Here is a 13,735-nt window from a genome sequence, read left to right on the forward strand (position 1 = left end):
TCTAGATTCCCAAATAAGATCAAATATGTGCTGTGATCGATTTGTTTACATTAATATATACAGTCAAATTAGGTGCACGAAGTAGTAGACGGGAAATATTTCTGCTTTGTTTTTATTTACCATTCTTTTAATTCATTAAAAGATAGAAACTCATGTTTTCAGATTATTGATTTAACTAACTTTGACCAACGGATAAATATATAAAGACGCCACGCGCAGTGTTGACAATCTATATATAGATACCGAAACGATCTGCAACTTGAACATGTGGTTGTGTTCACAGTTTTTATAAAATTACAATGGGACTTTTTGAAAAAATAAGAAACAACAAAATTCAGTTCCCCTTTCCCTGCTAATATCTTTGACGGAGGTGAATTGCCAGATAGATTAACTGGTTCGAAAGAAAATACGCTTCCTATTCTCAGCAGCTGTCCGAGACGATTTTTCATCGGGCATGTATAACTGATTTTCACTCGCCAGTTACAATCTGTAAACTAAAATATATTAAAAATCTAGTACGTGTAACTTTCCTCTTAAGATATCATTCACCAACGGCGGATACCAAATTACCACAAGCAGAAGTCATCAACAACGTTCTCAATCACGCACGTTTCGCTGGCGGTGACGCCATTGTGATTAATCAGTGGTTGTCCCCCCTAACGTCAAAAACGAAGTGCGCGGGGCTTATCGTCCGGGACTGGATCGGTCTGTTGTTGTTGTGTGTGTATTTAGGTCGCTTGAAGGGATTGTGAACTGACGATATTACTTCCTGGTCTAACAACAAACACTTTAATGTGTAGTTCAAGTGTAGTTATTATTATATATATTATCAGGCGCAGAACGAGTATGTGGGTTGACAAGTGTGAAGGAGTATTCAGTGTTACAGCATAATAACGACACAAGTTTGTGTCATTGGCGAACACAGCCTACACGAGTCGGGTACCAGTCGATGGATAACAGATACCTGTGTTTGAGAATTGCGGTAGCATTCTGGAGGGATAACCCTGTATACGGGCATGAGAGGACCATATTTACAGCAAGCATACAAGATGGTATCTCCTGTGTTTGTTGACATGGATGTTTCTCTTACAATTGTACTGTCGGCGTGCGTGTTCACTACACATACACAAGGTGAGTTGAGGTACATCGTGCTCATGTAGCTGTCTGTACCATCCCGCCATTAATCACAAGGAATGTTGGTGATGTTTTGTTCACCAGACTTTTTCCATAGCGATAAGATGGTTCTAAATCAAAGAACCGTTTCATTGCTTAGTCAACATTGACATATTTATCTAATTATTTCTTCCAATCGTGCTTTCAATCCCTTTGAAACATTTAAGAAACTTCTGTCTCTCAAGCCTTCACACTGATGGATAATTTTGCAACTGCCACTTGCGTTTGGTTAAGTATATGGAAGTTTAGTATAGTTTACCGAAGACGTTGTAAAATGGAGAATGTTTCAATGTCCTTAAGACAAACCACCTTAAGTCCTGTGTATACGATACATTATGTTGGCGGTATCAGACTTTGAGCCTACATTACGACCAAGATAGTACAAAACTACATTGACGAGACACATTCCACGCGTCAGCCCCATTCATACATTGGTGCGTGGGTTCAAACAAACCATGATTGTGTTCAGGAAGAATGAAGCAAAGACTTGAAAAGATACTGTTCAGCTCACACTTGTACTTTGTAACAGGTTCCTCCACCCTGCTGCTGACAAGTTCTCCATCAACAGCATCACCAGGCCAGCCGTACACCTTGATGTGTAGCAGTAGTGGTAGCGGTGGCAGGAGTAGAGCCTGGTACTGGAGGGATGATGTAATCTTCCATACACGTTACGTGTCAGACACACAATGTACACTAGATATATCCAACAATGACAGATATAGGGAGTATCTGTCAGGACGTGTCAATGTCAGCTGTAGTTACAACCTGCACAATGTGACTCTCAGGGTCAACACTTCCATAGATAATGGATCTGTCTGGCGGTGCGTGGATAGTCAGGATAGTCTGGAGAGCAACAGATGGACGATACGTGAGTATGCTGTGCTTTGTTTATGTAAATAATCAGTGTTGTGTTGAAGCAAACTAATACGCTATTGATAAACGTGTATTGACTATACATATATCATTAAATACGACTGTAAGTGGAAGAAGCCTAAACAATCAACTAATCTACCTGTTGAAATGTTAGGTGTATACTGTGCTGTTTCGAAAGACTGGTATGTATATATACATTCGAGTTCTTTATTTAAATTAATGTAGCAATTATAAATATGACAAGAAAATTGTCGAAACGTACTAATGGATGCAAAATATGGGGCTTTACTGAACGTGAAATTGTGTGTACACAAAAAATTTAGTAAATTTAGCCTTGTTGTTTCGTATATGTTATCGAGCGCAGTTGCATATGGGGGGTGTTGCAGATTCCCTTTGAAATCTGTTAATTGTATAAAACTAGATGAAATGCTGTATGCTAAGACAGAGATGTCCATATCATTGTTACCAAATGTTGGGAAATGCCGGTAATAGAAGGAAACCCAATTGGACCTTACACATCAAAGATCTATTATGTACATTGGGATTTGGTACAGAATGGATGTCATATGACGTGGTCCCTATTGTATTGGAGATCAGGAATTGCTGCTCACTATTCTAAAACGAAGTGTTTTTGCTTGTTTTGGACTAAACTGGTAAACGGAAGCTTTTGAGAAAAACAAAACAGTTGTCGACTATGCGACTTTCAAATCATTGTAAAACATATCTTCACTGTATCACTAAGAGATCATGGTTAAAGTTTAGAAGTAGTTTAAATTCCCTCGGTGTTCAAAATGTAAGAAGGGAACAGCTGTCTGACAGATGATACCAAAGGAAATTATCAGGTCTGACAGATGATACCAAAGGAAATTATCAGGTCTGAGAGATGATACCAAAGGAATTTATCAGGTTTGTGATATATCCGACAGTGTACGCCATGTAATGTTCAAGATATGCACAAGCAAGAAGACAAAACATTATATGATGAATTAAACGAAAACGGTATCAAGTTTTCACTTGATATGCTCTGTGCTACTAAACAATATGATGTTTTGCACATTTACAGCAAATATTTTTCTGTCGGTTGTCTCCATTTAGCCCAGCCGATAAGTGATCAAATTGTGCACTTTGTGTTACAAGCATGAAATTTGGCATGATTGTAGCTTATACCTTTCTAATTGAATAAAGATCGAGAGGCCTCGCAGAAGTTTTATATTTTCCATAAAGTTTTTTGACAAAAAAATCAATTTTTCTACTATTTTCGTCATAACTTTTTAAAACATTCTCCAATTCTCATCAGTCATATATCACGTTTTTGGAAATTCATACCTGATCATGTCTTTTTATCTTTAACGGTTAGTTCTACGGTTAGGACTACACGAAAATGGGAAAATTGGCGGCCATTTTTCGAAATAGCCGCCACATAAACTACATCAGTAAAATAAGTATGAGATCAAATATGAAAAGCCTTGCAGATTTTGGCCACTTTTTGTTTGCGGGGGGTAGTGGGAAAACATTGAATTGTCCAAAAAATATTATTTTAACTCAATTTTAAATCCTCAGAAATTATGTGTCAAGAATATTGTGAGAACCAGATGAACGTTAATTTGAAGAAATATTCCATTAGATTTTCTTACATGTATAATGTATGAGTTTGGTTGGGTGTAGATCACCTGTAAAATCATATCAAAATCAACACAACATCAATGTCAAAGTAGCTATCTCATCATTCTATGGAAGGTCACTCAATCATGTGTAATTGTATCTAGCTTGACTGAATCAGAAAAGTGCAGTGCACTTGAAAGATGCTTTTACGCACTTGGAACCAGTTTGAACACTTTTACACATGCATTTCAGCAATTTCTGGCAGGCCTTTCATGCCAACAGATGAGTTGTCCATATGGGTCCAAGCTCTCCCCTAGAGTTATTGCCAATCCTATGCAGAGGGCTTGGTAACTCCTGATTTCACCAGGGATTGCTCCCAAACATAACTCCCCTGATTTACAGCTCTCTTTATATGTTGGATCAAAGCTGATTCTGTAGGTGGAATATTGTCCAGTGTTCTCCCTTCGCGGGGAACAAATGCTTTCTTGCTTCATTCACTTTCATGAGGTTGCTTGCTCTGTCATACAGCAGCACAACAAATCTCTCAAGCTGTTGAATCTGTGCATTAGTGATTTCAAGTGGTGGACAAGCGAGGGAAATGTAATACAAACCAATAATAGCCATTTGAACCTATGATCGTTAAACGTTTGTTAAACAACTTTTATCCTAAGTTGAATAAAATTCTGAGATTTTAATGATTAATTGGCAAGGTAACGTTATGAGGATTCACAATCAAAATTTCACTTTTTTTTATTTACTTTTATGTTTAAAGTGAAATTCATCGGTACGTTTCCACTGCAAACGGACTATAACTTTGGGTCGAATGGCCTTAATTTACTAAACATACCGGCTCTCTGATAATAAAGGTATAACAGAAATGTTGAAAAAATGTAGTTGAGCCTACAATTCCTCTATTGTGAATACTGTCTAAAATTATACTTGAACATGATGATTGTATAATCTACCCACAGTGAGGTGAATATTGGGAATCATCAAGATACATACTCTGATCCTTATGGAATTGGCAAATGGAAACGATGATGAGGAGAGAAGGCGATGAGGTATGATGGGTTCAGTGCATGGCGTGATGAGGTCTGATGGGTTCTGTGTATGGTGTGATGGAGTCTGATGGGTTCTGTGTATGGTGTGATGAGGTCTGATGGGTTCTGTGCATGTTGTGATGAGGTCTGATGGGTTCTGTGTATGGTGTGATGAGGTCGGTTTGGTTCTGTGTGTGGTGTGATGAGGACTGATGGGTTCAGTGCATGGCGTGATGAGGTCTGATGGGTTCTGTGCATGTTGTGATGAGGTCTGATGGGTTCAGTGCATGGTGTGATGAGGTCTGATGGGTTCAGTGCATGGCGTGATGAGGTCTGATGGGTTCTGTGCATGTTGTGATGAGGTCTGATGGGTTCTGTGTATGGTGTGATGAGGTCGGTTTGGTTCTGTGTATGGTGTGATGAGGTCTGATGGGTTCTGTGTATGGTGTGATGAGGTCTGATGGGTTCTGTGTATGGTGTGATGAGGTGTGATGGGTTCAGTGCATGGCGTGATGAGGTGTGATGGGTTCTGTGTGTGGTGTGATGAGGTCTGATGGGTTATGTGTGTGGTGTGATGAGGTGTGATGGGTTCTGTGTGTGGTGTGATGAGGTCTGATGGGTTATGTGTGTGGTGTGATGAGGTCTGATGGGTTCTGTGTGTGGTGTGATGAGGTCTGATGGGTTATGTGTGTGGTGTGATGAGGTCTGATGGGTTCTGTGTATGGTGTGATGAGGTCGGTTTGGTTCTGTGTATGATGTGATGAGGTTACACCAGGGCCCTCTTGCACAGAACAATCTTAGTTACAATCAATCTTAGGCCCCTACAATCAACTTTACAATCACCATACAATTGCTCTAGTCCACTTGCACAGATGCACACTGTGTACCTGCATTATTTTCTTGAAGGATATAACGATGCCAAACAGGACATACAATTGAGATCATCAGTGAGTGAGTCTACTGTTACGCCGCATTCAGCAATATTCCAGCTATATGGCGGCGGTCTGTAAAAAAAATCAAGTGAGAGTGATGGTGAAGATTAGGGTGATGGTGTAGGAAAGGGTGATGATGTAAGAGAGGGTCGGCTGGTTGGTTTGTTGTTTAACGCCGCACTCAATATTCTAGGTATATGGCTGTAGGTAATCGAGTCTGGACCAAACAATCTAGTGATCAACAGCATCAGCATCGATCTGCGCAATTGGGAACCGATGACATGTGTGAACCAAGTCAGCAAGCCTGACCACCCGATCCCGTTAGTCGCCCGTTACGGAGATCAATGATGTCATCCTGACAGTAATCACCTCTGGCTCTGACAACATGGAGCCACTTCGGCCAGTCCTCTTATACCCTTCCATCCGACCCACCTCAAACACCATTATGATGTCCAAAGTTAATGCTAATCAGAACTCGATTCCTCGGGAGTGAACATCGACTCGTCAGAAATCATGGAATCATCTCAGCGCGGATAACGCTCGTTAACGCCATCCCCGATTCACATGACGTGCAGTAACCCGTTAGTTGGGGGTCCAGAGTGGCGGCAATCTTCGAAGTAATGGGTTTAATGTGTGCCAAACAGGAACAATGCAATGTAAATGTTACACGTGTAGCAAGCGTCCAGATTGTTGCTTCCTTAAGGTTTAGATGTGTTCCACGTGTGGTTACAAGATAAGAGTGGACATCCGGTAACACCCAAGTCTGAGGGACGGTCTTGCCTAGCTGCCCAGCAGGTGTTATTCGAGGTCACGTCCGCCATGTCTGTCACAATGTTTGGGAACTTGGTTTTCCTGTGAGGTTCTTGAGAGGCATATAGATGTTGGTATATGTGACGAAGGGGCAAGGAAAAGCCCAGAAACGTTGTGCATGGAATAAAGAAGAAGTTGACATCCGTAATATTTGTCATATACTTGATTTTCTTGTCACGAAAAGATTTTCCACTGCCCGATATTTCATACGATGTCTAACCTCCGAACATATCTCTACTTCATTTCATAGTATATTACTGTTGAAGGCTGTTTTTTGAAGTTCAAAAACGTTCAAGACCTGTTAAGGTACGGATTAGAATGAGCCTTCAGTAATCCATGCTTGTCGTAAGTGGCGATTAACGGGATCGGGTGGTCAAGCTCGCTGACTTGGTTGACACATGTCATCGGTTCCCCATTGCGCAGATCGATGCTCATGCTGTTGATCACTGGATTGTCTGGTCAAGACTCGATTATTTACAGACCGCCGCCATATAGCTGGAATTTTGCTGAATGCGGCGTAAACCTAAACTCAATCACTCACTCAAAACGTTAAAATATTTGGACCGTTTTAATCATGTTTATCCGAAGCTGAAGCTTCATCAAAGTTTCACCTGTACGTAACTATACTCGTAGATATGATACCGTTGGCATTGAGGATCCGTTGTTAAACATGCATTTGAGGAAATGCACATATGTCTTCTATGCTGCCGCCTAGTCCTTCTGTCTATCAAAGCAAGATTTATCGACATAATACAAATGAGGTGAGGTGAGGTGAAATTGGGTTTAACGTCGTGCTTGAGAATATTTCGCTCATGTGACGACGTGCATGCGTGTGTATGTGTATGTGCGGCTGCTTGTACTAGCCCAGACTTAAGCTGGTTTTATGGTGCTAGCCCACTGAGATACCATGCCGCAGTGAAGCATGAATACCCCACTCAGACACATTATACTGACTCCGAGCCGATCGGTCCTTGTTGTACCCATTAATAGCGAGCGCCAGGCAGGGACCAACAAGTACCATATTTTAACGTCTTTTGGTATGACGCGGTCGGGGATCGAAGCCGCGACCTTCCGGTCTCCGGGCAGACGCTCTAACCACTACACCACGGAGTCGGTCACATAATTCAAATGACTTATTTTTCCAGACATAAGTAACCTTATGCCCTCAACAACAACGACTGCCGCCACTACAACTACTACAGCTGATACAACTACTACCACAGCAACAGGTACATCGCCGATGTCCGATGTCCCTTCAAGCACGGTTCTTCAAGGAGGGGGTGAGATGCCATGAAGTATAATTCTGATTCATAAGAGCCACAATAGTTTATCATCTAAAATTCCACTGTAAGTATGACACGGTAACATCAAGCGATATCTACCAGGAAATATCGCTGAAATGTAACTGTATTATAGTTCCATGCAGACCACATATCCTTATCATCACAATCATGTGACATCACATATGTGCACAATGACAAACTGCATTAATTATAACATGTTATGGCATTAAACATACTCCGTACACAGAAACAGACCACAAACAGTAGCAGGGTAAAATTCTACTTTCGGAACGAAGGCATTCTTTGTTTAAATGTTTAGTATCAAGGAAAACGCATTGAACATGTATGGTACCTTATGATGAGCCAGTGAGTGAGTTAACAGTCATATCGGCAGTATTTCAGCCATATCGTGACTATGAGAGTTGAATATACTCATGTGGAGAGTTATCACTACAGCTGATATGTTTCAGTTTATGTCCAAGTTGTTGTTGATGAGTGAGTGTGTTACCTGTCATATCGGCAGTATTTCAACCATATCGCGACTATGAGAGTTGTATATACTCATGTGGAGAGTTATCACTACAGCTGATATGTTTCAGTTTATGTCCATGTTGTTGTTGATGAGTGAGTGAGTTGAAACTTTACATCGCCTCGACAATATTGCAGCCATGTAGTGTGTTGTTGATGAAGAACATAATACCACATAAATTGTTACATATTACGACATGAAACAGACCTATTACGCAAACAAACACCCAACACAAACAGTAGCATGGTTAATGGAACCATTTATTTGTTTTATATTGCGCCATACAGCTGGAATATTGCTGAGTACGGCGTAAAACTAAACTCAATCAATCAATATGTTTATACTAAGGAAAATTCTTTGAATATATATATTAGCTTATGCTGACAGTTATCTCTACAGGTGATTTGTTTCAATCTATGTCCATGTTGCTGTTGATGAAAAACACGATACCATGGTGTCAATGATTCTCGAAGTAGAATAACCCGTGAGGATCCGGGCTAGAATTCGTCTTCAATAACCCATGCTTGTCGTAAGAGGCAACAAACGTGATTGGGTGGACAGGCTTGCCGACTTCGTTGACACATGTCATCGGTTCCCAATTGCTTAAATCGATGATCATGCTGTTGATCACTGGATTGTCTGGTCCAGACACGATTATTTATAGTCCGCCGCCATATAGCTGGAATATTACTGTGCGGCGTAACACTGAACACATTCACTCACTCACTCGTAGAAGAATAGTCGAAGAGTGACCAGCTTACAGGATTTATCCTGTTGTGAATTCTGTTAAAATGATATATTTGGGGTAAAATAAATAAATAAATACATAATTTCAGCAGATTGCAGCCTGTCCCTTGCGCAAATCTAATAGCACGGATCGCATGTCAATTGTAGGCTAAAACATAGATTGAACTGCACCAAAAAGTCACAATGTAAACAAGTACGTAATGAATGTATTGTTATTCTGTTCAAAAGGAAAAGATTCCTCAGATGTCGTCTCCGTCGCGGTAGGAGCAGCAGTGGGCGGAGCTGTTGTTGGCTGCGTCCTTACCGTCGTCGTCGTCGTCGTGTGGATGAGGAGGAGACACAGAAATGCAGGTAGGATATATTCTGGCTGTGTCAGACACCGATGACTACAACACGTTAGAAAACCTGGAAATGGTGTCCGTCGGTAGCCTTGATGTTGATAATAATGAAAGATCGTCTGTGCATAATCACTTGACACAGTAGTCCAAGACAACCCATCACTATTGCTTACGAATTGCAACCGATCAATACTGCTTACGGACTGATCACTAATGCTTACGGACTACAACCCATCACTATTGTTTCCGGACTACAACCCATCACTATTGTTTACGGACTAAAACCCATCACTATTGTTTACGGACTAAAACCCATCACTATTGTTTACAGACTACAACCCATCACTATTATTTATGGACTACAACCCATCACTATTATTTATGGACTACAACCCATCACTATTGCTTACGAACTACAACCCATCACTATTGTTTACGGACTAAAACCCATCACTATTGTTTACAGACTACAACCCATCACTATTGACTACAACCCATCACTATTGTTTATGGACTACAACCCATCACTAATATTTATGGACTACAACCCATCACTATTGCTTACGAACTACAACCCATCACTATTGTTTACGGACTAAAACCCATCACTATTGTTTACAGACTACAACCCATCACTATTGTTTATGGACTACAACCCATCACTATTGTTTACGGACTACAACCCATCACTATTGTTTACGGACTACAACCCATCACTATTGTTTACGGACTAAAACCCATCACTATTGTTTACGGACTAAAACCCATCACTATTGTTTACAGACTACAACCCATCACTATTATTTATGGACTACAACCCATCACTATTATTTATGGACTACAACCCATCACTATTGCTTACGGACTACAACCCATCACTATTGTTTACGGACTACAACCCATCACTATTGTTTACGGACTACAACCCATCACTATTATTTATGGACTACAACCCATCACTATTATTTATGGACTACAACCCATCACTATTGTTTACGGACTACAACCCATCACTATTGTTTACGGACTAAAACCCATCACTATTGTTTACAGACTACAACCCATCACTATTATTTATGGACTACAACCCATCACTATTGTTTCCGGACTACAACCCATCACTATTGTTTACGGACTACAACCCTTTACTAATGTTTCCGAACTACAACCCATCACTATTATTTATGGACTACAACCCATCACTATTATTTACAACCCATCACTATTGTTTACGGACTACAACCCATCACTATTGCTTACGGACTACAACCCATCACTATTGTTTACGGACTAAAACCCATCACTATTGTTTATGGACTACAACCCATCACTATTGTTTACGGACTACAACCCATCACTATTGTTTACGGACTACAACCCATCACTATTGTTTATGGACTACAACCCATCACTATTGTTTACGGACTACAACATCACATCACTATTGTTTCCGGACTACAACCCATCACTATTGTTTACGGACTACAACCCATCACTATTGTTTACGGACTACAACCCATCACTATTGTTTACGGACTACAACCCATCACGGACTACAACCCATCACTATTGTTTACGGACTACAACCCATCACTATTGTTTACGGACTACAACCCATCACTATTGTTTACGGACTACAACCCATCACTATTGTTTACGGACTACTACCGATCACTATTGTTTACGGACTACAACCATCATCACTATTGCACTATTGTTTACGGACGGACTACAACCGATCACTATTGTTTACGGACTACAACCCATCACTATTGTTTACGGACTACAACCCATCACTATTGTTTACGGACTACAACCCATCACTATTCCTTACGGACTACTACCAATCACTATTGTTTACGGACTACAACCGATCACTATTGCTGAAGGAATACTACCGATCACTATTGTTTACGGACTACAACCCATCAGTATTGTTTACGGACTACAAGCCATCACTATTGTTTACGGACTACAACCCATCACTATTGTTTACGGACTACAACCCATCACTATTGTTTACGGTAGAGTCAGTTCTTGGAAATGATTAAGTGGAAATAACTTCTAGAGAATTAGTCGATTAATAAATGTTTAAAAAAGTTCAGGGTGTCATAAATATCGATATTACAGAAGCCAGCACGAGCCCACCGAACATTTACACGTGCCCGTCCCACTACGAGGACATGGAGCACCAGTATAGTCAGGTGGAGAGGCAGTACGTCAACAGTGTGGAGGGGATGAAGACTGATTCTCCACATGCGGTGAATGCAGATACCCAACCACGGGATGCCACCTACTACAACACAGTTGGTCAACAGCAGCATCTTAATGAAGATGCAAATAAGGGGGAGACAACTTACAACAACACTGCACGTGATGATGACAACTAAAGTCACATCGGGACCACAGGTGAATGTAGCATGACAATATATGTCAGCACCTAACCTGTCAATATGGCCCTTTGGCTAACGTTGTGACTCCATTCTGTGCAATAGCAGGAGGATACACACAGGTATTCCTGTGTAAATGTAACTGACAAGACGAAGACAGAATGTCATATATGCCAACAATGCCATGAGATACATGTAATGATATTAAACAACATACACTGCAAATCTAATTAAAGTTGTGCTTGAAAGTTATGTTCCTGGGGTACAAGTGATCTCTGAATAGAGAATTTTAGATGCGAACTATTTTCAATGTGTGTGCATAAATATATAAATGGACTATAATTTGGTGTTGACCAACCGCGCATATGTAATACATATATTGATACCATACCTTTTGTATAGAACACTATAGTTCTGGCTAAAATGTCTGTATGTAAACTATTTGCAACCCATTCACGCCAAGGGATGCTAAACTATTATCCTTTCTTTGTAATGTGATATTACCACAATGCTAGTAACTCATACGGACACAAACTGTTCATTGAGACATCTAGCATCAGTAGTTCGGAGTGTGGATCCCATTCTCTCTCTGCTTGGATTCTAATTTGCGTCTGGTGCTAGAAAACAGAAGGCGTATTTCCATACGTGTCGCGTTACGCCACATTGTTTGTGAACGTTCTCTGGAATGTACATTACGACTGCACGGTATTACCAGCATACCGGTAATATTTCAATTATTTGTTCAACTTTAATCCATTCAACACCGTAGGAAAGACTTCCGCCCGTGTACCCCCTAAATGTTAATGGTGAGGAAAAAGATATATATGTAATAATAGGTATTCAGGTAATATGGGTGGTGGTGGGTGGGGATTGGGCGGAAGTCCTTCCAAGTGATTGGCTACGGGTCCACTTAAAAAATTGTCAAAGAGCAATTTGAAAGTATCGATGTTTCGAGGAAATCATTAAAATTGAAGAAACTAATGAGTAAAATCTACAGTTTTCATAAAAGTTGTCAAACGTACATCTACGTTTCTTACTATTTCCATCATTCCGTGCGATCATGTCATGCAAGTTAAATGGCATCTCGGCTTTCGTCGCCTCGATCTTCAGGCTCCGACACAATGTTTAATGTGAAACAAATTGCATAAAGAATATTTGTCACAGGTCGCCACCTAGCACGATACGTCCGACGACGAAATTGGATGTTTAACGTCGGCTTCTGGCGTAAGCCAATTTCGCCGACGGGGTAGGTGGGAGCTAATATAATAAATAATAAATGTTAATAAGGGATAAACCACCTTACCCAAAAAAATATAAATGCTGGGGCGTTAAACCTAAGTTGAATTTGGAATAAAAAACGTTTATAAACATAAATAGAGATAAAAATAATAAAAAGCCAAGTTAAAAAGGAGAAAGAAGTTATAAATAGGAATAGTGATTGTTAATAAGTAAGAAATAGAGTTGAAATAAACGATAGGTGATATAAGAGGGGGCGGGGTGGGGGAATGCGGGGGTGAGTTCTACCAAGGATGTATAGCATAGGGCAGATATTGGATGCAGTTAAGCTGCATAAGTTATATAAGGGGCTATATAAGGAATGAATAATAAAAGGTGTTAAGTTGAGGGGAGAGGGGGGTGGGGGTGGGGTGGGCTGAGGGGAGCAAGGGAGGCGCAATGAGGCAGAGGCCGGGTTGAGGGACGAGCGGTGGTAGTTAGCTGGCTGGCGAGTGACCTTGACCTTGGCAGTGTGGGCTTGTGACGGGTTGTTTACATTTAGCGAGAGAGGAGAGCGAGCGTGGCGTGTGCAGAGAATGGATAAATGAAATTGAGAGCCGTGTCTAAAGTTGTAGGTGGGGATAACTGAGGTTAGAACGGCTGGCCTGAATGTTGCAGTGAGTGGGAGGTGAGAGAGGTGGCTGTAGTTTATTTAATGAGTTTTAGATTCTTTTTAGAAGATTTGAGTTTTGTAGGAATACTGTTAGGGCGTTGAAGATACTTGTTGGGTTGTGTGGGTTGAG

At 40.7% G+C, this 13,735-nt stretch overlaps 1 protein-coding gene and 1 long non-coding RNA gene across 7 annotated transcripts in view; both read left to right on the plus strand.

The window, feature by feature from the left end:
• The first annotated feature begins 493 nt into the window (after window positions 1-493).
• Window positions 494-13,735, plus strand: part of LOC124265761 — a 28,962-nt gene continuing 15,720 nt past the window's right edge. For 2 of the 6 annotated variants that reach the window (XR_006895530.1, XR_006895531.1), the window contains exons 1-5: window positions 697-1,131; window positions 1,703-2,041; window positions 7,576-7,710; window positions 9,218-9,340; window positions 11,458-12,881. Coding sequence is in view for 2 of the 6 variants with exons in the window: in XM_046700577.1 (XP_046556533.1) it covers window positions 1,017-1,131; window positions 1,703-2,041; window positions 7,576-7,710; window positions 9,218-9,340; window positions 11,458-11,717 (972 nt within the window). In the remaining 4 variants the exon portion in view is untranslated. Of the gene's footprint in view, window positions 1,132-1,702; window positions 2,042-7,575; window positions 7,711-9,217; window positions 9,341-10,164; window positions 10,374-11,457; window positions 12,882-13,735 lie in introns of those variants that run through there. The other 4 variants (XR_006895532.1, XM_046700579.1, XR_006895533.1 and 1 more) reach the window with 4 other exon arrangements.
• Window positions 4,716-5,444, plus strand: LOC124265763. Its single transcript, XR_006895534.1, has 3 exons — window positions 4,716-4,864; window positions 4,927-5,174; window positions 5,330-5,444. It is a non-coding gene; the product is annotated as an uncharacterized LOC124265763 (long non-coding RNA).

This window comes from Haliotis rubra, unplaced genomic scaffold, assembly GCF_003918875.1.
Source record: "Haliotis rubra isolate DU_JTF1 unplaced genomic scaffold, ASM391887v1 Scf992, whole genome shotgun sequence".
Taxonomy (NCBI): Eukaryota; Metazoa; Mollusca; class Gastropoda; order Lepetellida; family Haliotidae; genus Haliotis; species Haliotis rubra.